Here is a 26,740-nt window from a genome sequence, read left to right on the forward strand (position 1 = left end):
TGGGGTGTTTTTCATTCTAATTTTCAACAGACTGCGTTAAACTTCCGGAATAGAATCATTCTTCGCTTGGGGTGGTAGACCGCAGAACTTTTAGTCCTATTCAATACAGATTGGAAAGTGACCCCCCCCCCAAAAAAAAGGGTCCGTTGCTTGTTTTGCAGCAAACTGTAACAGTTTCACTATTCGAGATTTTGCGGAGAAAGGGGAGAACCTCCCAACCTTCGTACTGTATTATGTATTGGCCAAAAAAATGAAATTATTTTGACTATTCGATTACTTTCCCTTTATTTAAGGCATTCCGAATATTATTCCTTAGAAAGCTAATCTGTGTTAAAACACAACCATTTTTGGAAGTTTACTTCAGCAGTTACTGCAACTATGTTATTATAAACATTCATAGATATGCTCATAATATAAGTATAACGATCATAATAAACATGAATATGAACTGACCAAGCGGAACGAGAATGCAAATTATTAAGATCTTGATAGAAATTCAAACGTGTGTAGTATTTGGGTGGGAGGAAAAGAACGCCGAATGTACCGGAGTTTTCTACTGCTTTTGCAATTCTTCGACCAACAGAACGAAAAGCACCTACCTGTCTGTACTCTCCGCGCACACCAAAGGTTATGTTAATGCAGAGAAAGGGGGAAAAGCTATTTCCGGGAGTATGATTCACCATCTGACATTCCATATTAGGAAGAAAAGTTGTTTATTTAGTTTCAGCTTTGGTACGGGGGGAAATTGCGCGTTCATTAAAAAAAAAAAAAAAAAAAAAAAAGCACTAAAAGCAAAAAAAAATAAGCACTAAAAACAAAAAAAAATAAGGGCTTTAAAGAAAATGTAAGCATCTATAAGGGCCTTTATATTTTATTTTCAAATATAAGGACTTATAAGCACTTATTAGGACCGTTACGAACCCTGATAGTTTCTAAAGAACGCTACATTGCTATAGTATTTAAGTGATATCAATGAACAACCTCCACAATTGTTATATACATGGTTACAGTGTCACTTGGTCTGGCAATATCTACCAGTGCACCGAAGTCTTCACATGAAGGGACTGTATGCCTGGGTATGAAGTGTTTGCATTCACCAAACTATTCAATCCAGAAGGATATTAAAGTGGTGTTATCAACATCTCAGCTTGGACTATTTCAGATTGGCACAACAGCCTGTTCACAGATGAGTCAGATTTGCCATGAAATCAGATACGTTTGTTTGGTTTACTGAGATTACAGCAAAGCCCACTAGGGCTATCTGCCTAAGGGAAGATATGCCTTTATGGAGGATTTTCTAAGAGAAATTGGCTTCATGTCACACAAGGGGAAATTCATGAAAATGCCCATGCAACCAGCCCATTCACCTGGAATCAAACCCAGTTTGGAACTACCACTGTTCAGCAACTTTACCGCTTGGCCGCTGGTGGGTATTAGATGATAAAGAGTTAAGGGTCTGGAAAGAACAAAACCTATGGAATTAGATTCCAAACATCCTCCATTCAAAGTTGGCAGTGGCATGGCTTGGGGTAGAATTTCAATGGGATATGGAACACAGCTGCTCTTTAAAATGTTTCTGTGATGGCTGTGAAGTGAGGTATCGGGCTGAAGTTCTCCATTTCTTTGTATTGCAAAATTGATGATCCTAATTTTATCCTTGTAAATGATAATGCCATTCTCAATAAGCCAACATCACTAATGAGTGCTAGAAGTGCGAGGGCATTTCTCACACAGAGCAGATGCCATATTCCCAAAAACTTAATCCCATTGGAAATATTTGAATGTCCTCGGGCATGCTCATTTACATCCTTCAGTCAGTCTTGGACAATGCTGTATGACAATGTCTCAGTTAAAAACTGCTCTAATGGAGGATTGGCCATTGCTAGCACGTGTGATGGCTGATTACCTAATTGAATGCATGAGTAATCGCTGTAACGTTTGCGTGAAGACTCGAGGTGGACTTTCGTTTTTCGTTTCGGTCTTTCGTACTTTTCGTTTTGCTCTAAACACAAATTAATGTGACATCATACATGACTTATGAAAATTAAAAACTGTTTTAATTTCTGTATGCAAAGATTATTCCCTTTTAGGCATAAATAGATTCGCTACTTTTGGTATGAATCAAGTTTCACTTTTCTATTTTATTTTGATTTTTCGATCCTGTACTTAAATTTTAGAAGCCAGTGTGGCATACGGGAATTCAAGTTAGAAATTGGTTTGAAAACAGATTTCATTTATTATGGCCATATGATTTATTTATTGCCGATACAATGCTTTGCATGTCTGCTACCCATGTCTGGCCCAGAACCATTTTACCCAGTTTCATATCAAACTGTTAAAAAAAAGTAAGAAGCTGGATCAAGAACAAACATGATGATATATGGTCTAAACTACCAGGCTGCGCTCATTTTAAATTGGTGCTCAGTAGAACTAACTTATTTTGAATTACCTGACGTAACCCAGGTAATTAAAATTGTTACCGGACTTGCTTATCTGGCCAAGCATCTCCACAAATGTGGTCTTGTCGAATCTCCTCTCTGCCCAGCTTGTGGAGAAGAGGAAACACCTTTTCACTTCCTGGGACGATGTCCGGTGTTTTCTGTCCCTAGAAACAAATTCCTTGGGTTTCCCTATATTAGCTTTGATCAAGCCCTTCTATACAAAGGGCTCTCTGGCATAATAGGGTTTCTGATGTATACTAAACACCTACAGGTAAGGTGAATTTGAAACCACAAGAAACAAGCATTGAGACGCCCTGCGAGTTTTTTTTTTTTTTTTTTTTTTGTTTTTGTTTTTGTAAAAGAAACTATGCAGGGATTTCCCTCTCACAGCTGTGTTTTGGAATGTAATTTGGAAATAGATATCAAATCTTTATACACCACCTGGGCATTTGGCTTGAGAAAGCACCTCTGCCCTCCTTATTTAATTAATTAATTTATTATTATTAAATTTTAGACTCGCCATCGCACCCTTACTTGGTCAAGAGTTTGCGTTTGGTGGTTTGGAAGGGATTGAATCGGCTCTTCATCCAATTGGGAAGTTTTCACGATTTAACAGACACTCTGAATTTAGAGATGGGATCTTTTGCTGATACTATATATTTGGTGTCAGTTTGGGATCGTATCTATTTATTTATTATTTACCTTTCACGGGAGTTACCATTTAAAACCTTTGATTTAAATGATCAAATAGCGGAAGAGCATTGGGCAACCTAAGCTCTTTTCCTTCTTTTCATAAGAAGGAAGTGCCACTAATGTTATGTTATTGCCGATACAATAAATTAACACTAATTAAATTTTGAAAAGAAAAAGCTGCTTGTGCTTGGTAAAAACCAGTACAGTTCGCAATGGCTAGTAGCAAGAAATATGCACTGCTGAAATAAATGACAAAAAAATAACAAAGACGTCAGAACTTATAAAAGCATATTTACAAAAACAAAAACAAAGAAAAAAAAAAAAAACAAAGAAAAATATATTTCCGACACAATGGGTTTTTAATGGCATTTAATAGAAATTGTTTTCTGCTCACTGCCGACTAAATCGCTGCAATTCTATAAGAGAAAATTGATGATAGCATTTAAGATAGCAGTGCAATTTACAGAGATTGTTCAAGGGATTATTGGCTTTATCGATGGAAAAGCCAATTCTAAATGCAACTTCACAAACTCCTGAAATAAGTGTTAATATCCAGTGTGTAAAACAGACGCAGGATCCTATAAAATACAGAAATAAGTGCAGAAATGCATGCCAGCATCTCAAATCTTATTTAGTAGAATTCATTTGATATTAGGATCAAGCTGCAAAGGAAGGTGATTATTAAGAAACTATACTGAAAGTGACAGTCCCAGAAGTTTCATTCCACATGAAGAAATAGCATTTCTAATGAAATTAATATGAAGGAACAAGCTCAATTATTTCATATTTTAAAAAAATTGGCAATTCTATGTGAAAGAGGAAAAACTATTTTTTTTTTAATGAATGCACATTCCAATACATCATAATATAAAGAAATAAGACTAATGGCTGAGCTTTACTGTAAGATACCCCTTGGTTTCTGTCTGAAAAAAATCTCCAAGTGGTATTGGTTCTTCAACCATTCTTTTCAACTGCTGTATTGGGTTGCACGAGCGTTGGTGTTGTATTTTGACGAGAGTACGATCATTTGAGTATGTCCGAGGTAAGTAAGAGGTTGAATGTTGATGGTTTGGACGCTATTATATGTATTTATCCGCCATTAACAGCAGATGAGCTGAAACGACCAAAAATGTAATTGACTTGCTTATGTGGAAGATGGAGGAGATAGTAGTGGGAAGCATGAATGTATGCACGTGAAAAAAGGTGTGTTAAAAAATTGACATTTTATTTATTTATTCGTCTCTGTATGCTAATTTTTGCTAAAAGATTTGTTGTTTAATGTTTTTATGTTAGAAAATATGTATTTTTGGTTATTTGTTATTTCCTGTGTTTTAAGATAGCAGTGAATTTTTTCTAGTTAACATACTAGTTTTATCTTTGTTTTAGCTTCCCGATTTTCTTTTAAGTGAAAATAGATTGATGTGTACATGGCCAAAGTTAAGGCAGTGCCCAATGCCTAGTTTGTGCAATTCTTTGATTTCTTTATGTTAAAATAAGTTGATGTGTACATGGACACCGAGTTTGTGTAAGTCTGACTTCTTGTTTTGGTTTTGTGTAGTGCGTGGAAGAATGGGCACCATCCTTGAAATTGGTGCTGACCCTTCCTGGAGCCAATCGTTGCGTCAAAAAAGAAACAATTCACCAAGGGGTACTGTAGAGTAAATTTTAACAAGATTAACATACCTACAGTTAAAGATAGTTCATAAAAAGCCAATTTTATGTAACCTCTTTTCAAAGCTATCAAAAAAGTAAAAATTATTAATTAAAGAATTTAGCATTTATTACCATAACTTATTACTACAAATCAAATATTGTTATTGGAAAGCAACAACACAGTTACTCTCAAATCACAGACAAAACATAGTATATAAATACTGAATCGAGATAATAGAGATTATGCTTTCAAATATAATGCAGAAAAATTAAATACAGTCAAAAGTCTTTAATCCGGACTCGTCAGGACTTCGGCAATTCCGGATTACTGATTTTTCTGGATTATAGATCATCAGTTTAAATCTGGTAACATGGCATGCAGAAATTATAAAATTAAAAATATGAAACCATAATTTATGAAATAAAGAGCAATTATGATCTAAAGGGTATCAAAATTTACAAAAAAAAAAAAAAAAGCTTAATATTTATTTGTTTACTTTATTAAATATTTCTTTCAAAGCGCGCATGCGAAAGCATACATTACGCATAGTTGAAATTAAAAAATTGCTACCAGAAAACTATTTGATGTGTATTCGTGATATTTATAATGACGAGGAATTTGATTTAAATCATATCAAAGATGGAGTACATCGATATGAAATACTACATTTAGTAAGGAATCATAAAGCTGAATAAAATAAAAACATCTGCCCTGAAGATGAGGATAGTGCTGACAAATCAACTTCCAGTTCATTGGACGCCGCGATGCCCCGCCCCCCCTTGCAGAGCAGCGTGCAGCGTGAAATTGATAAACAGATTTTGGAATGGTTAGAGAAACAAACGATATGCCTTTATCCATTTTTTGCAGCAATTCCACTTTTTGTTTGATGGACATCGAAACATGTTTTCGCTTTGTAGATCCTTTGCCAGCTCCAGAATCTGAAATTCTTTTTGGCATAATCAAAAGTTCAATCTTACTTTTATAAAATTTCTGTAACAATCTGCAAAAAATAATAAGCCAAATCCAATTAGAAGATTAGGGAACAACGCAATCTGCAACATTAACTGAAATACATAATTAGATAATTTTAGCCTAGCTTATACCGTCCGTTATACATTAAACGTGCATGTGTAAACGCATATGCACATGCGTAAAGGTATTATGCGCATGTGTCAACACATTACGCGTTCCCGCATGCGCAGAAAGTTTGTAGCTTTGAGGTCCGGATTATAGATCATTCTGGATTATAGACGTCCAGATTAAAGACTTTTGACTGTAGCCCTTTAAAAAAAACCCAATCATTTCACCAAACTCGATACATTATCATATATCTTCACAAAATCATCAATAAGCATTCATCTTTATTTATTAAATTAACCCTCAGTTGAAAGATAATGTTTTAAAGTACTATAGTCTTCGCATTTAGGATTAGTTGAATAAGGCTTTAGAACAGAAAAATTTTATGAACTACTTTCTAAGAGTGGCTCTTATACATATCACACATCAGAAAAATCATGAATTACCTATGCAGTCATTCAGTTTTGCCATTACAAATTGATCCTAGAATGTAACTGCTAGTATTAACTACTCTGCTATTGTTGAGTTTATGCATATTTTCTTAATTTTATCTTGTAAAACGACAGAATTTGTTTAACCCTTTCAGGGGCTCAATGTTATGATTTTTTAAAAGTTATGAAAAAGTAAGCATAATGACATGCAATGGTCCTATAGACAACATAAATGATTTAAAACAGGAAACAAAAAAGTATGAGACAAAAAGTAACTAATAATGCACTAAATTACTTGCATAAAACTATGAAATATTTTTAAAAATTATGTTTATAACTAAGAAAATTATATGTAAAAATAAAAGGAATTAAGATGCATACAATTATTTTACTATGAACTAGAAGCATGAGAAAAGCGACCGCTAAGAGAAGCATAATAAAAACGCAACTACGAGTGTTTTTCAGTGTGCTCTGTGTCTCTGTAAAAAATAAGAAATGCCCTCTCTCAAAAGCTCCATAAATCCTCATCTTTGAAGCCACTCAAACGAAGATATTGTGCAACTGTTTACAGCAGTGATCCGAAAGCAATAAACACAACTGCAAAAAATCTCGTGACTGCGTCATCTGATCATTTCTTCAATGTCCCAGAGGAGTGGTGGTTTCATACTGAAACCGCAATGAAAACATTCAAATTTAAAAGGGTTCCATTACTTTTTTTTGTGAACTAAGAACATTTCATTACTCATTGATGCCTGCTTATAAAATATATTGTGGAAAAATTAAAATTTTTTGGGTTTTTTGCTTTTAAAATGCGTCAAAAAAGAAGGATGCAAAAGAAGCTATTTTTGAATGATTCGTATCAATTAATGGATGCCAGAAAGGTTTGCTGCTGTCATCTGTTATCAGCTTTAAGAAGTAATTTAATTTTAGCAGCGGTTTTGAGAAAAAAAAAAACCAAATTTTCTAAATTAAAAAAAATGTTGAAAACGCGGTTTCAAGGCGAAACCACCGCCCCTGAAAGGGTTAAGCAGGGAGATTATGTTATTAAGAAGTAACCCATATGCAGAGACATTTTAATACTTAATTTTCGCTTATGTACAATTTTAAAAGTGTTTGCAGCCATTTTCGAACTATTCATTACCAAAATATAGGTTTCCAAATGAACTAGATATAAATTCTGGTACTGCTCTGTTATCAGGACTAGGTCCAGAAATGTATGCATGTATGGATGGATGTGTTCACATATCCATGTATGTATGTACATACATATGTATCTGTGTATGTACAACCATATATATGCATATAACTTCCAAGTCTGGTTCTGATAACAGAAGAGTACCTAAATTTCTTCTCTTGCTTTAAAATTCAAGGCTGGACAGATATCAAATAATTGAAGTTTTTTACTCATCAAACTGATGAATTTTTAAACAGAATGTGGATTCTGAATTGTACTCAAAGAATCTCCTAGTGATTTGATACATACTTTAATTAGATCATAACATTAAAAACTGTTAAAGAAGGTAAACTGGGATCAAAATCTAACAAAACATATATTTAAAAATATATTCCAGCTAATATCTAATAGTTGTAATTATACTTTAAAATTATTGCTCATACAGCATTCTAACTCATCCAAGCAAAAAAAAGACAAGTGGGAGGGGAGGGAGAAATAATTCAAAGCAATTCTGAACATATCACATATCAGAAAAATCATGAATTACCTATGCAGTCATTCAGTTTTGTCATTACAAATTGATATTAGAATGTAACTGCTAGTATTAACTACTCTGCTATTGTTGAGTTTATGCATATTTTCTTAATTTTATCTTGTAAAACGACAGAATTTGTTTAAGCATGGAGATTGTTATTAAGAAGTAACCCATATGCAGAGAGATTTTAATACTTAATTTTCGCTTACGTACAATTTTAAAAGTGTTTGCAGGCATTCTCCAACTATTCATTACCAAAATATAGGTTTTCAAATGAACTAGATATAAATTTTGGTACTGCTTTGTTATCAGGACTAGGTCCAGAAATGTATGCATGTATGTACATACATATGTATCTGTGTATGTACAACCATATGCAGGCATTCTCCAACTATTCATTACCAAAATATAGGTTTCCAAATGAACTAGATATAAATTCTGGTACTGCTCTGTTATCAGGACTAGGTCCAGAAATATATGGATGGATGTGTTCACATGTCCATGTATGTATGTACATACATATGTATCTGTGTATGTACAACCATATATATGCATATAACATCAAAGTCTGGTTCTGACAACAGAAGAGTACCTAAATTTCTTCTCTTGCTTTAAAATTCAAGGCTGGACAGATATCAAATAATTCAAGTTTTTTTACTCATCAAACTGATGAATTTTTAAACAGAATGTGGATTCTGAATTGTACTCATAGAATCTCCTAGTGATTTGGTACATACTTTAATTAGATCATAACATTAAAATCTGTTAAAGAAGGTAAAGTGGGATCAAAATCTAACAAAACATATATTTAAAAATATATTCCAGCTAATATCTAATAGTTGTAATTATACTTTAAAATTATTGCTCATACAGCAATCTAACTCATCCAAGCAAAAAAAGACAAGTGGGAGGGGAGGGAGAAATAATTCAAAGCAATTCTGAACATATCACATATCAGAAAAATCATGAATTACCTATGCAGTCATTCAGTTTTGCTATTACAAATTGATCCTAGAATGTAACTGCTAGTATTAACTACTCTGCTATTGTTGAGTTTATGCATATTTTCTTAATTTTATCTTGTAAAACGACAGAATTTGTTTAAGCATGGAGATTGTTATTAAGAAGTAACCCATATGCAGAGAGATTTTAATACTTAATTTTCGCTTACGTACAATTTTAAAAGTGTTTGCAGGCATTCTCCAACTATTCATTACCAAAATATAGGTTTTCAAATGAACTAGATATAAATTCTGGTACTGCTTTGTTATCAGGACTAGGTCTAGAAATGTATGCATGTATGTATGTACATACATATGTATCTGTGTATGCACAACCATATGCAGGCATTCTCCAACTATTCATTACCAAAATATAGGTTTCCAAATGAACTAGATATAAATTCTGGTACTGCTCTGTTATCAGGGCTAGGTCCAGAAATGTATGCATGTATGGATGGATGTGTTCACATATCCATGTTTGTATGTACATACATATGTATCTGTGTATGTACAACCATATATATGCATATAACTTCCAAGTCTGGTTCTTATAACAGAAGAGCACCTAAATTTCTTCTCTTGCTTTAAAATTCAAGGCTGGACAGATATCAAATAATTAAAGTTTTTTTTACCCATCAAACTGATGAATTTTTAAACAGAATGTGGATTCTTAATTGTACTCATAGAATCTCATAGTGATTTGGTACATACTTTAATTAGATCATAACATTAAAAATTGTTAAAGAAGGTAAACTGGGATCAAAATCTAACAAAACATACATTTAAAAATATATTCCAGCTAATATCTAATATTTGTAATTATAATTTTAAATTATTGCTCATACAGCATTCTAACTCATCAAGCAAAAAAAGACAAGTGGGAGGGGAGGGAGAAATAATTCAAAGCAATTCTGAAAGTTTAATTAAAACAAAAATAAGCACATACCTTACATGCCAATAACTGAAACAAAATTAGAAAAGTGTAGCTTTGCAAGTATTGCTTATAGGGTGAAATGCAATTCCATTATGCTACACATGTCAAACTTTTCTGCAAGTATTTTGCAACAGTATACATTATGATAAATTTTAAAAAATAAACAAAATATAAAGAATTATGCATTTAAAATATCGAGTGAAAGGTACACTGACACAGTTCATAATATACTAAAATTTTCAGCAATAGAAAACTGTTATTATTTAAAAAATAAATGCAAACTCACAAATTAAATAAGAATATGTAAAAAAAAAGTTTGGATATATACTACAAATGAAGAGTGGTATTGTTCCTAAAACCTTCGTAATTACATAGCACCCATTTCGAAAACAAACAATTATAAATTACACTCCATAAATACCGAGCTAGAAATTTATACCAACAAAATTAACAGATTAAGAGTTAATGTAGGTTATTTTTTTTTTTTTTTTTTTTTTTTTTTTTTTTCAGCAAAATAAAATTATGAATACTTTCCGATCTCGGATATTTCCTGAATATGGGATATGTCAAGAATAACAATAAATAATAAAATGAAATTAAGATGAAATGAATAATCACTGTGTACATACATTGTGGTGCGAGCTATATTCTCGCCATTACGCTGGAAATTAGACCTTAATTAAGCAAGTGTATTTCCTTACTAGTCTACGAAGTGGTTCCACCCACTCCATATTGATACTTTCATTTCAGCGTATCTTAACATCCCCTTCTGCGTCAAAACACGGCCTGCACCATTGCTGCGTCAGCCATCAACATAGCGCAGAATGCCAGACCTTATTTTTTGTTTTTTGTTGTTGTTTGTTGCAGTTTTCCGTGAATAATAGTTATCAACATAAAATGCACGGAAAAGTTACGTCATATGCTTCTAGACATTTAGAAGGCTTATAAACATACATTCATATGTGCCCAGAACTGAATAATAATAAAATATAGTTCCGCGTTTAAAAAAATATTAAAGTTTTCAAAGGCGTATCTTCATCTAAATAATCAAAAGCGCTCTTTAACACTTGCTTAGAATTAGGCACTATAAATTAATTAAAATTTTCTGAATATATTTCTTGCTTTGTGAGCACCAAACAATTCTCTAATTAATTGAAGATTAGTTAAAATAAATTAACTAAAGTATTATATCTTCCCATGTATAAATACATTCAATTAAATACCACGGTATATCTAAAATATAAGTCTTTGAAAATTTTCTACGTTTGCATGTAGCCTCACTTCTTATCGACTGCTAGTCTATCGATATAAGGAATCATTTAAAGGGAAGTTTCAAAGCTGTGTGATATTGGTGTTATGAATTCATTGCATATTCAGTTGTTAGTGTAATTATGTCAAAAATATTTGAACTCGATGATGTTTTATATGTTTGCACTTGTGGCGCAGAGCATCCAATCACAAAAATATATTTTTGCCGCCACTGCTCTAAGTTAAGATGTGGAGATTGCGTTTCCCATGAGGTTTTATTTCCATCTCTTATTAAATTTCCATCTTTTATTATAGAGTTTTTATTACAAAAAATTCAGATTTCTGTTATATAAAATGTTTAAGTAATGTAGAAAATTTGCATAAAATTTAAAATTAAAAGTCGACTGTTATGTCAACATACTATTAATAAAAGTAATAATACTCAGTGAAGGTTATTCACATACAGCTGTTAGGTTGTAAGATTTACAAAATTTGAGAACTCTAAATTATAAGCAATATATTCCATAATCTAAGCAACATTATATTTTTTATAGTCAGACAAATTATGAAAATGTTATAAAAGCAATAAGGAAACCTGATTTTGGTCCTGATTTGAACCTATGAATTCATGCAATTACACATCCCTATAGTTCTAATATGAGGTAAATAAGTGTTTTTAGACCATGGTAATTTTGATCTCCTTAGCAAAGGAAACACCAAGAGTTTACCTCATGCTACTGAAAATGTGTTTTCCTTGGGGGGCGGGGGTTGGAGTTTATAATAATATGCAGAGTTGACATATGAAAAAATGTCAAGACTCATGTAATGTAATATTAAAAGCACCAGTTTTAACTATAAAAAATTTGGCTTTTTAAAAAATATTTTAAATGTTGTGCTTTCCTAACACAAAAGTAACTTTAAGAAAAACACACAATTTATCCCTCCTGCCATCAAAGCTCTGATACCTATCAAATTCGTTAAAGTTATGTGGACAGAAATGGCGGCATGTTTGAAGCTCAGTATTTAGGGTTACCAAGGTTATCATAATTTTTCATTTATCGCTCCAAAATGTCGCCAAAAAGGACTAATACTAAAGCTGTGCCAATTATTGTAGTAATGCAAGCCTTTACAGTTTTGTATATTTATTACCATACATTTTTAGGTCGATTCCCATTACTGCCAGAACTGCTTGGAATATATGCCAACTCCTGAAGCGAGGTTGAAAAAAAATAAGTGAGTATTCTGAGCTTCCCTTTCCATTGTAAACGCAATTCTAGACACACACTAATTTTTCAGTTAATCAGTTAAAATTTCATATATTTCAGTGAATTACCTTATGTATCATTTTGTAGATGTTCTAACTGCTTTGACTGCCCAAGCTGCATGCATACCTTATCAACAAGAGCAACCAGTATTCAAGTGCCTAATCCAGAAGATCCAACCAAAAATATTCCTAAGAAAGTGTATTACCTAGTTTGTGGCTTTTGTCGATGGACATCTCGAGATGTAGGCATCCCTGATCAAACTACAGGTATTTTTTGCAACTATATAAGGAATATTTAGATATCAAAGAAAATTACTGATTTGATGTCAGGGCTGTGGAGTCAGTGAGGAAAATGAGCGACTCTCCAACTCTTGGAATTTTAAAGACTTCGACCAAAGCTGTTGTATATACAGCTTTGACTCCGACTCCCTCATATATATATATATATATATATATAAACATACACACATGGGTTACAACTTATTTTTTTAATATAAAAGAAGTAATAGATGCTACAGGAAAAAAAATCGATGCCATAGGAAATTATATTAATTAGCATTTATTATGAAATGGAAAAACTGGCATTAGTTATTTCTAAGAAACAGTATAGCTTCGGGAAGATCTTCGTTGGAGGGCCGTAGATCCGATTTGATAAACTTCAGAGCTGAGAAGAATAACTTGAGTAGGAGGAAGAGCTGTTACTGTTAGGGCTACTTCTTTGAACTTTTCAGGATAGATTTTTATAAGTTCTTAAAGATGTGTTTTGCAAGTGCAATCCTATTTCTGTATTTCTTCAAAGCCTGTGTAGAAATCTTGTTTGTATTTTTTCATTTTTATATCTAAAGGCTCTTGATTCTTTATTTTCATTCGCTTTGCCATAGCCTTTTCAATATTATCCAAAAATATTTCTCAAAATCTAATTCGTCACTGGAAGAGGATGATAGAGATTCAATTGCAATGTCTGCAGTTTGACTCTCCTGATTCGAATTCTCCAATTGTTCTGAGAAAAATTTCACTCTTAATGAAAGTTCATAGATGGCTTTCTTTGTCTTTTTAATTTGCTTGTTATCCAAGAAAATTTGGTGCTTCAGATCTACATATATTGAACTCATCAAGGGTAAAAGTATAGTTTAGGGTACCCCTTGGTGAAACTTGGCGGCACATGGATACTGATTTTGTGCAATTCTTTGACTCGTTATTTTGGCTTGCGATTTTTGCAACAAAAATTGCTGCTACACAAAGCCAAAATAACAAGACAAACAATTGCACAAACTCGGTATCCATGTACACATCGACTTATTTTCACTTAAAAAAAAAGCCCCCGACTTGCAGAAAAATAGCATTACAAACTCCTCTGACTTTATCCATGTACACGTCGACCTATTTTCACTTTAAAAAAAATCCCAGAATTGCACAAAAATGGCATTGTGCACTCTTTCAACTTTATCCATGTACACGTCGACCTATTTTCACTTTAAAAAAAAATTCCAGAATTGCACAAACTTGCATTGCACACTCTTTTAACTTTGTCCATGTACACATTGATATATTTTCACTTAAAAAGTCAAAGGAGCACCCAATTCTACAATATTAGGCAAATAAAAAATACATAATCTCAATAAAATAAATTTTAAACCAAACAATAAAATAGCATAAAAAGGAAAAACATGTTATACATTTAAGGGAAGCACTTCCGCAGAGAACCCGGTAAATGTAAATATCGCCAACTTTGGCGATAATAGTTCAAACATGGTAACCTAGCTAATACATCTTATTCGCATGTGCGAAGGTTGTCGTTGTTCGCATTTGGAGATTTATATTATTCTTCTCTTATTTATTGTTATTTTTTCTGAATTTTTTAACAACGAATAGATAGAAATATTTTCGCATAATTAAAGAAGTTTTCGTCGAAAGATGCCGGCTCTCGGCTCATCAGTTTGGGATCAAAGAAAGAAAATATGGCGGGAGGGGTGAATGCTAATTTGTAACATGCTGTTCACGTTATGTTCTTAATTATGAACAGCTGTAAGCACGCAGAACCATGAGGTTTCCAAATCCTAAAATAATTTTTAAATGTATAAAGTTCTAGTTTTATTAACTTAACAATACTGAAGAAAATTTCATTACTGTTGAAGGTTATTTGTATTGTGAAATATACTATGAAAAAGGACAGGTATTTTTTTCAATGTAAAATGCTTTAAGCTGTATGCAAGTAACTTGAAAAAAAAAAAAAAAAAAATACTGAAAACTATGTAAAATGGATGTATTAAAGGTCATGCATTCATTAATTTATTACATGGGCATGGCTCTTACCGAAATACATCAATCAACAGGCCAAGTACTTAATAATGAAAAATGACACTTGTAATAGAAATATTAGTATTCTATATGAATTAAAGAAAATACATATAAGTATAATGTAAACGTAAGTATAACAATACTAATTTTTATTTTTTAAATGAATTTCTACTTCCCGTTATGCTTAATACATTGTTTTCAGTGCTAACTTGAATTTAATACAAATTTATTTTCGTATATCACGTTTAACCTGTTAGTTTTACATCTACATACTTATTATCTGTGAATTTTTACTACCATTGTCTGCTAACTTGAATTTACATACACTAAAAACCACGTTTACGGCTCGGCTCATCGAGCTTGGCAAGTAAAAATGCAACGGCGCCAACGGGTTCTCTGCGGATGAAAACCCCATTTAAGCACTACCAAAAGCAAATATTCACTTACCATGATTTTCGAGTTCGCTTCGTACACCCAGAGCCACGTAAAAATCAAAATATCAATCATAATCAAATGACTTTTTCAAACCAGGTACTCTTTCTGTTTGAACGCTTCACATAGTAACCATCTGAACCTTTCTTCCTACAAACCCATTCAAATCCATCTAAACGGTTTTTATGTTCGACTAGACGCATATTCTTCCTACATACAGGACACTTATAATGGCCACTAAGTAAACCTTCATTTACACACCAGTCAATTAAAGCTCTTTTTCCCTTTTGCTCCAAATCGTATAGAAACTTCAAATTAATCTTACTACATTTGACCATTCTACCGTCTAAAGAATCAAGCCAACACACACCACAAAAACACTTACAAAACATCCCATGATTCAAAATTTTCCAGAATCATGCACCCGATTACATCACAATAGGGTCTCCATAACATTGAACTACTCAGGCTACGATAAATGAAACAACAACTTGGCGATAAATCAAACAACAACTTCGCCATAATACAAGGGGTACAACTTCGCCATAATACAAGTCTACTCTACCCCTCATCAAGATCTCATTGTCTAGCAAACTAGTTTCTCTTTTCTTCATTGAAGATGTGATTCCTTCTGCAATAAACCCTTCATTTCAGAAAGAACAAACATCCCATTCTCGCCTCCTGTCAATTCTTCAGATTGCAGTTTTTTTGTGGCTGAATACGGTGTAGAAAGAAAAGTTTCCAATTCTGAAAGATCATTCCACAGTCTTTCTGTTAGTGAAACATTAGGGTTATCTCCATCTTTTAAAAAGTTCTTAGTTCTGGAAACCTCTTTATCATCAAATATGTACTTCCTTATCATGTTGCTTGATCAATAATTGCTTCTTTTCCTGCTTGCTTCCTAAGAATGGCATCAATTTTGGGAGTTCTTGCTGCTATTGCTGCTTACCTAAATTTACCAGTGAGATTTGTAACTAAATGAATCAGTTTAATCACTAATGGAATATATCGCATCCATCCTCCCTTATATTTATTTATTAATATGTCAATAAAATAGAAAATAACTGTTTATTAATGATACAGTCCATAAATAAAAATAATAACTCAGCTTGTCATGAATTTATTTTCAATTCATTTTAATTTCATTTCAAATTCAAACTGTCCAGCAAAAACTGGAGTTGGAGTCAACCTGTTTTTAGCGACTCCAGCTCCGACTCCAAAAGGACCCCAAAATCTGCCAGACTCCATGATTCCGACTCTGACTCCACAGCCCTGTTTGATATGTCTATGTATGTATATTTGTATACACATAAAATTTACTTTTTAAAGACATATGAATGTAATTATTTATAACAAAAGTATGGGAAATTTCATCTTAGTGTTTTAACTGGGATATATTTGAGAGTCCAAAATTAAATGTAAAATTGCCTTTGTGTCAAATAATAATAATATAACTTGATATATAAATTCTGTTGTGCAGCATTATTCATTTGTGTATCTGTTTATTTTACAGCCAGTGGGGGATGGCAAGAAATCGAAAATCCCCATAGCAAGAGGGTAAGTTATATTATTGTTAATTTGGAAAAATATATTTCAGGGTGGCAATTTTTGGTGATTTGCCAGCAAGGCACAATTTCAAGATGTCTGCTACACAGAACCAAAATAGCAAGTCACAGAATTGCACATATTCGGTGTCCATGCTATTGATTTTCACTTGAAAAAATCAGAGAATTGCACAAACTCGGCATTGTGCTCTCCCTTGACTTTATATCAATCTATTTTCACTTAAACAAAATTTAGGAAAATGATGTCGTCATATAATGTTAAAACAAAGTTACTCATTACCAAAACTGAAATTTGTAGCCAATCAAAGCTCAATAAGCTGTATTTTAAATCACACAATTAAATAACATAAAAAAGGAAATGCACATAATGGCACATACGCACTACAAAAAGGAAATATCAACGTACCATGTTTAGAAATTTCTGTCTCTTCAGTCTGTGGCACACAAAATTCCTTAACAGCATCCAAAAACTTATCTAATTATCTGAACTATAATATGCATACTGCCGTCACCACATAAATTTACAAAAAGAAGAGTAAAAAATATGCTCCGTAGTGCTGGACTGTTGGTGGCATTTCTTGTGACAAACCCATTCAAAGCCATCTGAACAATGTTTATGTTGGACCATACATATTTATTTCCTTCATACAAACAGAACACTTATAATGACTATTGAGTAAACCTTTATTTACAAACCAGTCAGTTAATGCTTTTTTTTTTTTTTTTTTTTTTCCTTTCATTCTAAATCATACAGAAACTTCTGATTAATTTCATCACATACAGCCCTTTTAGGGCGTACAACACAAAATACAAAACACACACGCAGCACAAAATAAGAAATTTATTTTCATAGCCTTTCATTCATTAAGGCTAAGTTTTAAAATATTCGTAAGATGATTAAAAAAAATAAGAAAATCTTTTCAATAACAAGGTTTATATTATAGATCCTAGAATAAATATTTCATTATTTGGAGATCAGTGTAATGAATCGTTAATTAGTTACATTAAAAATTCCTGAATAATTTGCCTAAAAAAAATCTTATTTCATCACCTAAGGATTTTACTTTTCTGTTAACACAAACAGCTCTATGTTCTACTACCCATAATTTCAAATTATTGTGGAAGTATTTTTTATATTTTTATTTTTATTGTAAATTCTAATAATTTTTTTATTAAACTTTAATAACATTTCTTTTTCTGTTTTGGTAATGAAATCAAAATGTTTAAAATCATTAGCTGTTAGATAATCATCATGATATGTTTGACTTTGGCTGATACATTATATCTGCTGTTAATTGAAATCTGATTCGTTAAAATATGTTATTTCTATAATTAATCAGTTACTTAAGTTTAAAAAAAACATTGTAAAATTAAAATTATTAGTCATGATGTTTCTAGAAAATACAAAAATCAGAGCAGAATCAGGATTTTTAATTGCTCGTGACTGTTTAAAATTTCGAATATAACTTTGGATTTTCAGTAAAAGTTTTATGGGCTTATAATGTACATATTTTTGTATAACTTCTTATTTTTAATTTTTGAATGATGACTTTAAAATTTTTAGTTATTTCTTTGTATTAGTTTATTTTAATAAAAAATTATTAAATATGACTCATTATTTGAATACTCATTTTGTAGATATCTCAACTGATGGAATATTATAGAGTACTTGCTCAGCGAGACAAGTTGGAGAAAGAAAAGAAAAAAGGCAATCAGCGTTATGCATATGTGCACATTTCAGTAAGTATATTTAATAGTCAATATTTTAAATGGCAAAGAACAAAAAGAAACTAGAAGCAGTATTTATCATTCCCATGCCTTGACAAGTGTTGTCATTGCATGAAACACAAGAGCTTTAATTTATCTTTCATACATTATTGCTGTATATCATATCATAAGTTTATCTTTCAGACTTATTCCATGTTTGATTGATTAATAACCTGAACAAGTTTAAAATATTAAATTCATGTTTTAATAGTATAAATCTTTATTTTACTTTTTAATAACATACCTTATTGATATAAATTAAATGTTATTCCTATATATCTCATTGTTGTTATATAGAAAAAATTGCTGCTTTGTCGTAATGAAAATGAAAGATGTTTTTGTGCCTCCCCCCCCCCGTGATGATATTTTGCACTTTTTAAATTAAATTTTCAATGTAAAAACTGTTTTATGGAAATTTGAAATTGGAATGAATGAATGTTCTATGTGCTGTATTTGATTATCACTATATAGCATTTATAATATTTATTTTTCATATTGGGGAAATTCATTACAGTGATACAGTCTTTACTATTTAGCCACTAGTATTAAATATTTAAGAAATCTAGACTGAATGTTTTTAGTTGTCAGTGCATATTAGTAGCACTGAGATGCTTTTACTTATACTAGTAATATATTTATATTACAGTTAGTAATATATTTATATTCCTAGTATAAGTTAGGGTTAGAGTTGACTTTAAGGCACCCCTTGTATTATCACGACGTTGTTGTTTCATTTATTGTTATTGTATCATTTAAGTTATTGTATTATTTATGGTAACCTGAGGTGTTGGATGTTATGGAAACCCTATTATGACGTAATTGTTTGTATTATTCTGGGAAATTTTGAATCATGGAATGTTTTGCAAGGGCTTTTGTGTGTTGCTTAAGAAGTACATTGCTTGTTTCATTGTTTAGACAGTACAATGGCTGAATGTAGTAGGATTAATTTGAAGTTTCTGTACAATTTGGAATGAAAGGAGAAAAGTGCATTAATTGACTAAATTTTGATAAAATTTACCTTTTAAATGTTTTTGAAATTGGTGTGGTAAATGAAGGTTTACTTAGTAGCCATAGTCCAGAACTATGTACAGTCAAAAGTCGTTAATTCGGACACCCATAATCCGGAATGATCTATAATCCGGACCTCAAAGCTAAAAACTTTCTGCGCATGCGCCGCGTCAGCACATGCGCACAGGCGTTTTACGTGTGCGCGTAAGACCTTGACTACTGCGCATGTGTGTGTGCGCAAGTGCAGAATACGTTTTCGCCTGCCCGTTTAATGTATAACGGACGGTGTAAGCTAAAATTATCTATTTCAGTTAATGTTAATGATTGCGTTGTTCCTTAATCTTCGAATTGGATCCTGCTTATTATTTTTTGCAGACTGTAAGAGCAATTTTATAAAAGTAAACTTGAACTTTCGATTATGTCAAATAGAATTTCCGATGCTGGAACTTCCAAAGGATCTACAAAACGAAAGTATGTTTCGATGTCCAACAAACAAAAAGTGGAATTGCTGCAAAAAATGAATAAAGACATGAAGAATGTGACAGAGAGGTTAGTGAAAACGAAAAAATTTCGATTGACAAGTTAGTCAGTATTCTCGGCACAGCAATTAACGGGACTTGAACAGCAGAACTTTGTAACTGAACAAGAAATTATGTCTTTTTATAGAATTAAAGAGAAAGTAATATCACATAAAATGAAGCAACTTAAACAACTTACATTGAGAGAAATGTTTAATAAAGTAAACAAATAAATATTAAGCTTTTTTTTTTTTTTTTTTTTTTTTTTTTGTAAATTTTGATACCTTTTAGATCATAATTGTTCTTTATTTCATAAATTATAGTTGCATATTTTTAATTTTAGAATTTCTGCATGCCATCTTACGAGATTTATACTGATGATCTATAATCCGGAATCGCCGAAGTCCCGACGAGTCCGGATTAACGACTTTTGACTGTAGTAAATTTTTTAGCCTTATTTTTGTGAATTTCTGTGGCGACGCCGATATACAGATTGTAGTTCAGATAATTTTAGGGTACAACTCTGATATACGCCCTAATTTCACCAAATGTGGCGATATGTGTTCTGCGCTGGTTTTTAGCGCAATTGCGCCTTCTATGGCAACCCTGTTGACATTGAACAATCTTTCGCTGGAGCTCGTTGATTCCCGTCTGTGTCAATATAAAATGGTAGAACTTGTTGTGTGGAAAGAGGGTCTGTGAGATTATTTTTAATGGCTGTGCATGATAGAAGTAGGGATTTGTGATTTTATTTATTTGTGAACCATAGCATGAATTTTCTGGAGTGTGTCTGGCTGTCATGTAAATAGGATAGTGATTACGTAGCGGCATGTTATAGGCGGTATGAAATTGGTATTTCTGCTGCTCAAAAAAGCATTAATTCATGGTAAGTGCATTTTATTTTATTCTTGTTCTTATTTTGTAGAATGTTATGTTCATTGGTTCTTTAGTATGAATTTCTGTCGTTATTGTTGTTTTTGAAACAGAACGCTGTGTACATGGTATTATTTGAAATTTATTGTTATTATGTTATTTTATTAAAGCGAGGTGTGCGTAGATCGTAGATTCGTTCCTTGTCTAAATTGTGCAATTCGTAGATGTTTTTTTAAGTTTAAACAGGATGCTGTGTACATGGTATTCTTTGAAATTTAATGTTGTTATGTTAATTTATTAAAGCGAGGTGTGCGTAGTTCGTAGATTCGTTCCTTGCCTAAATTGTGCAATTCGTAGATGTTTTTTTAAGTTTAAACAGGATGCTGTGTATATGGTATTCTTTGAAATTTATTGTTGTTATGTTAATTTATTAAAGCGAGGTGTGCGTAGTTCGTAGATTCATTCCTTGCCTAAATTGTGCAATTCATAGATTTTTTTTTTTAAAGTTTAAACAGAATGCTGTGTATATGGTATTCTTTGAAATTTATTGTTGTTATGTTAATTTATTAAAGCGAGGTGTGCATAGTTCGTTGCCTACATTGTGCCATTCATAGATTTTTTTTTAAGTTAAAACATGTCGCTGTGTACATGGATTCTTGTCAGATATTTTTGGTTAGAAAGTTTACATTTTTGCTATCTAAATTTTTTGTTTTTGTTTCGGATTTTTAGCTTAAATCGTGTGTTCAAAACGTAGTTTTTGCATGTGCGAAAACTGCATTTTTGGAGACATTTTAGGCTTAAAGTTTGAAATATAGAAAAAAAATGTAGATAGTAATATGGCAGCGGGAATGGCGAGTTGAGGGCGCATATCAGAGTAGTTCCAATTTTAGGAAGTTTTTGGATGCTGTTAGGAATTTTGTGTGTCACAGACTAAAGATGAACGAATTTCTAAATAAGGTAAGAGAATATTTGCTTTGTGTAGTGCTAAAATACATAACAGGTTTTTCTTTTTTTGTGTCATTCTATTGTTTGGTTTAAAATGTAGTTTATTTGATTGTGTATTTTTTGTTTGCCTGTACTGTAGATTTGGGTACTCCTTTGACTTTTTAAGTGAAAAACCTATCAATGTGTACATGGACAAACTCAAGGGAGTGTGTAAAGCATAGTTTGCGCAAATCTCAGATATTTTTTTTAAAGTGAAAATGGGTCGATGTGTACATGGATAAAGTCGAAAGAGTGCACAATGCCATTTTTGTGCAATTCGGGGATTTTTTTAAAGTGAAAATACGTCGATGTGTACACGGAGTTTGTGCAATTCTTTGACTTGTTATTCTGGTTTACGTAGCAGCAATTTTTGTGCCAAAAATCGCCGTTATGCAGGCCAAAATAACAAGTCAAAGAATTGCACAAACTCGGTATCCATGTGCCGCCAAAAATCGCCAAGGGCTACCCTAAAATATACTTTTACCTAAGTTAGTAATATATTTATAATTACTGTTAGTAATATATTGTTACGTGCATACGGGTTCATTACACAATGAATGCACAAGTTTGATGAAAAATGAACAAAATTTATTATTATCACAACAAAAATTTCCTCAGTTATTCTTTCAGTATTACAATATCTCACAGTAGTTATCTTAACTACTCAAACATTCAACAGAAGTTAATTCAAAACAGCTAAAGAAAGCTAATCCGTGAATTTGCTACAAGAGCAGTTTTCTAAACAAACTCTTAAAACAACAACAAGTTTACTAAAATAACTGCCTACTGAATCGAGAGAATTTCCTCCTTTTTATAATATTTTTAAATCGTGCAAGAACTTTCTGGAACTTTCTCGAAATCAAAAAGAGATATTTATTAAATGTTACATGCACATGCTATTGTATTTTCAATTTTTCGGCTTAGCTTTCTTTTAATATTCGGCAGGCGCTGCTCTGGGCGGGAAATAAAACAATTTAATTTACAATTCAACTAACATTAGCTATTTAAGTACCAAATCCTTAACACTGACCCTTCCCAAGGACTGCACATCCCGGGCAGTACAATCCCTGGACAGGAAGCCAAACTTACAACTGTGGCATAAATGCAATAATAAGCATTACATTACAATAATAAACAACATGAACAATAAATGCAATAAATAAAACAAATCAAATGCTATCAAGTACAAATCAAATACAAAATACAAACCAAATACTAAATACACATTTAGAAATAAAAAGACCATGGTCTTACACTATTTACAATTATTTACATTACACACTATGGCCATAGTAATGAGCTAACCTGTCGTAATGAACGACTTTAGGCTTAGAGTTCAATGACTTACGAATCCGAATCACGGCATCATTCAGCCTGTTTAGGACCATGTACGGACCATCCCAAGGTGACTGTAATTTCGAACAAAGTCCTTTCCATCGAGTCGGATTCCACAACCACACCTTGTCTCTTTTGTGGAATTGATGTTCAGTAGCTCTTGTGTCGTAGCAGGTCTTCATTTTCTCCGTCGCCAAGTTGACTCGCTCTCATGCAAAGTTGTGCATCACTTCAAACCAGGCCTGGAGATCTTGAATATACTCCTCAGGCTATGAAGGAGCATCCGGAGGGCAACCAAACAAGAGATCACAAGGCAGACGAAGGTCACGACCGAAGGGCATCTGTGATAGGGAATAGCCGGTAGTCTCGTGGACAGCACTGTGATAAGCCAGTAAAAACAGTGGTAATTTCTTGTTCCAATCCTGTTAGTTTCTGGAAACCACTAATGAGAGGTTATTAAGGATGGTTCGATTGAACCTGTCTACCATGCCGTCCGACTGGGGATGTAATGGTGTCATTTGGGTTGTCAATGCCGAGTAGTTTGCAGAGTTCTTTGATTACTGCCGACGTAAAATTCCTTGCCTGATCGGAATGTAACTGAAGAGGCACTCCGAACCTGGAAATCCAGTGCTGTACCATCACCTCCGCTATTGTGACAGCCTCTTGATCAGGAATAGGGTATGCTTCAGGCCACTTGGTGAAGTAATCAATGACAACGAGTATGTATTTGTTGCCATCAACAGTTCGTGGCAGAAGTCCCAAGATGACAAAGGCGATACGTTCAAAAGGCGCCCCTATGTTGTAACGTTGCAGCTTGCCTCAGCTGCGTCTCTTCGGTCCTTTCTGACCTTCACAGGCATATTTCACCACTTTTGCACGTCGGCACCACTTTTGTACTTCACCCTTTGCATTATTCCATTAAAAGCACGAACTCTCTGCAAGGTCTTCATTATTCCAAAGTGACCTCCTGTAGGGCTGTTATGTATTTCTTTAAGGACATCAGGAATCTGGGATCTTGGAAGTATCAGTTGCCATCAGAACGTCTTCCCATCATCCGATTCGAATTTCCGGTACAAGATGCCATTTCAAATGTGAAGTGAATCCCAGAGTGCCCAGTATTGTTTTGTTGTAGGACTACAGATAGAAATGTCCTCCCATGTAGGTTTTTTTGTTCGATGACTCCATCAAATCAAGTATGGGTTTGATGTCACGGTCTTCCTGCTGGTCTTTCCTGACTTCATCATCACTCCACGGGTCTGGAAGCCGATGTTGATGTCGTAATTTGTTGTGCTACCTGACTCAGCAGCTTGTATTTCGCTTCGACCCTGGAACAATATCGGCAGCTTTCTGGGCAAGGTCTTTTAAACAGGGCGTCGGCATTTCCGTGTTATGATCCCTTCCAATGATAGATAGCGATGTCATATTCTTGGAGTCTTTGTATCCACCTGACTTTTTGACCCTCAGGATTGTTGAAATTTAAAAGCCAGCCCAATGAGGCATGGTCCATGCGGAGGAGGAATTTTCCGCCGTATAGATAATGATGAAAATGTTCTACGGCTTTGACTATGGCGAGCAACTCTTTCCCGGTGACACAGTAATTTCTCCCCAGTTTAGACAGGCACTTGCTCCAGTAAGCCACTACACGTTCTTGGCTGTCTATTCCTTGGGGCAAAACAGCACCAACACTTTCATTGCTGGCATCCGTGTCGAGAAAAAATAGTCTGTCGAGCTGAGGATGTGTCAGAATTAGAGCAGATGTTAAAGCTTCCTTCAGGTTCTTAAATGCATCCTCACATACTTTTATCGACAAGAACTTTTGCTTGCTCTCTGTCAGCTTGTGATGGGGTCTTGCGATGGAAGAAAAGTCCTTCACGAATCTCCCATAGTAGGTGCAAAGCCCTAGGAAGCTACTCAGCTGATGGACATTTTCGGGACGTTTCCAGGATTTAACCACTGATAACTTTTCAGGATCCATGCACACACCTTCTGCAGAGATGACATGTCCCAGGTAAGTCACTTCCTTTCGGAACAATTTGCATTTAGCGGGACTCAGCTTCAGATTGGCTTCTTTCAGTTTCTGAAGCTCCTCTCTAAGATTTTCTAGTTGTTCTTCAAAACTCTTTCCGACGACGATGATATCGTCCAGGTATATCACATGCTTTGTAGGAAAGACCTTTCAAAACAGTTTCCATAAGGCATTCCAATGTTGCCGGCACATTACACAGTCCAAACGGCATCACCTTGATTGCCAAAGCCCTTTTCCCGTAGTAAATGCCGTCTTTTCTCGGTCATCAGGATGTGTTTCTACCTGCCAATACCCACTCTTTAACTCAAGTGTTGAGAACCACTTGCTTCCAGAAAGAGTGTCTAGAATGTCATGAATTCTAGGAAGAGGGTAACTGTCTTTCTTCGTAACCTCATTCAACCGATGATAGTCGACGCAAAATCTTGTTGAGCCATCGAACGATGGGAGATGCCCATGGACTTGCTGAAGACTTTATGACATCGCCTTCTTCCATATCTTTTAACAGTGTTCGCACCTCTTATTGTTTAGCAAACGGTAGACGTCTTGGATGTTACTTGATCGGGGGATGATTGCCGGTATATATTCTATGTCGTGTTGTACCAGTTCGACCCACGTCAGAAGACGAGCGGGAGAAAACTTCTTGAAGATCTTTAATGATGCGATAGCCAGCATTTCTCTCTTTATCGTTTAATTGTATCTTCTGCAATAACTTCGATGTAATGCTCTCTGAGTACACAGATTCTGGGATGTTACTCTTTCTTTCAACGCTGGTTACTGGAGTACATGTTACAACCACTTCACCTTTCTTAATAACTCTCGCCTTCTCAGTTACATTGGCGACTCTCACCAAGATAACCGTTCTCGATAGGTCGACGATTAAGGCTACTAGTACTCCTTTTGGGCTATTACAGTTATTGGGATATTCTATGATGCCGTAGCAGAAATTTCTATCTTCGGCTATGGATCCAGGAAGTAAAAATTCGGTTCTTGCGGGTATTGTGATATCATCTTGAGCTATAATTTTGTGGATAGATTTCACTCCATCATTAATTCCAAATAGGGCTATATCCTCAGATGTAGAATGCAATTCGTTATTTTTAAAGTCCAAGAAAAAATTGCATTTTCTTAGAAAGTCCAATCCAAGTATGCAAGAATCAGTGATCTCTGCTACATATGCCGTGTGATGGTAAGCGGCACTTCCAAACGTGATGTTAACGTTTACTTTTCTATTGATGTTGATCTTCTCACTGGACACAGTCTGGAGGGTAACACAAGGCAGCAACCAGATAAGTTTGTTTCCCACTTGAGCCAAATCTTTTCGGATGATGGTAATGTTGGCTCCTGTGTCTATCGTCATATTGCGGGAAACTCCATTAATATGTCCTATTATGAAAAGTCCATTACTGCCGCTTCTCACTGCAGAAATCTGAAGTGCTTCAAACTGGGACTTTTCATTATCTGGCAACCTCCGCCCCGCGAGAT

At 33.7% G+C, this 26,740-nt stretch overlaps 2 protein-coding genes across 4 annotated transcripts in view; one reads left to right on the forward strand and one right to left on the reverse strand.

Annotated features, from left to right (window-relative positions):
• Positions 1 to 10,886, reverse strand: part of LOC118194160 (uncharacterized) — an 83,550-nt gene extending 72,664 nt beyond the window's left edge. Inside the window, exon 1 of one of the 3 annotated variants that reach the window (XM_085811556.1) lies at positions 10,642 to 10,886. The gene's annotated coding sequence lies outside the window, so the exon portion shown is untranslated. Of the gene's footprint in view, positions 1 to 10,569 lie in introns of all 3 variants that reach the window. The other 2 variants (XM_085811557.1, XM_085811555.1) reach the window with 2 other exon arrangements.
• Positions 10,887 to 11,273: 387 nt separating this feature from the next.
• Positions 11,274 to 26,740, forward strand: part of DCTN4-p62 (dynactin subunit 4) — a 59,069-nt gene continuing 43,602 nt past the window's right edge. Inside the window, exons 1-5 of the mRNA XM_035365356.2 lie at positions 11,274 to 11,460; positions 12,351 to 12,421; positions 12,541 to 12,719; positions 16,696 to 16,739; positions 18,386 to 18,487. Of these exons, the coding sequence (XP_035221247.2) occupies positions 11,332 to 11,460; positions 12,351 to 12,421; positions 12,541 to 12,719; positions 16,696 to 16,739; positions 18,386 to 18,487 (525 nt within the window). The 5' untranslated portion in view covers positions 11,274 to 11,331. The remainder of the gene's footprint in view (positions 11,461 to 12,350; positions 12,422 to 12,540; positions 12,720 to 16,695; positions 16,740 to 18,385; positions 18,488 to 26,740) is intronic.

The sequence above is a fragment of the Stegodyphus dumicola genome, chromosome 2, assembly GCF_044657685.1.
Source record: "Stegodyphus dumicola isolate Sdum_Otavi_A_Nest chromosome 2, ASM4465768v1".
NCBI classification, from domain to species: domain Eukaryota; kingdom Metazoa; phylum Arthropoda; class Arachnida; order Araneae; family Eresidae; genus Stegodyphus; species Stegodyphus dumicola.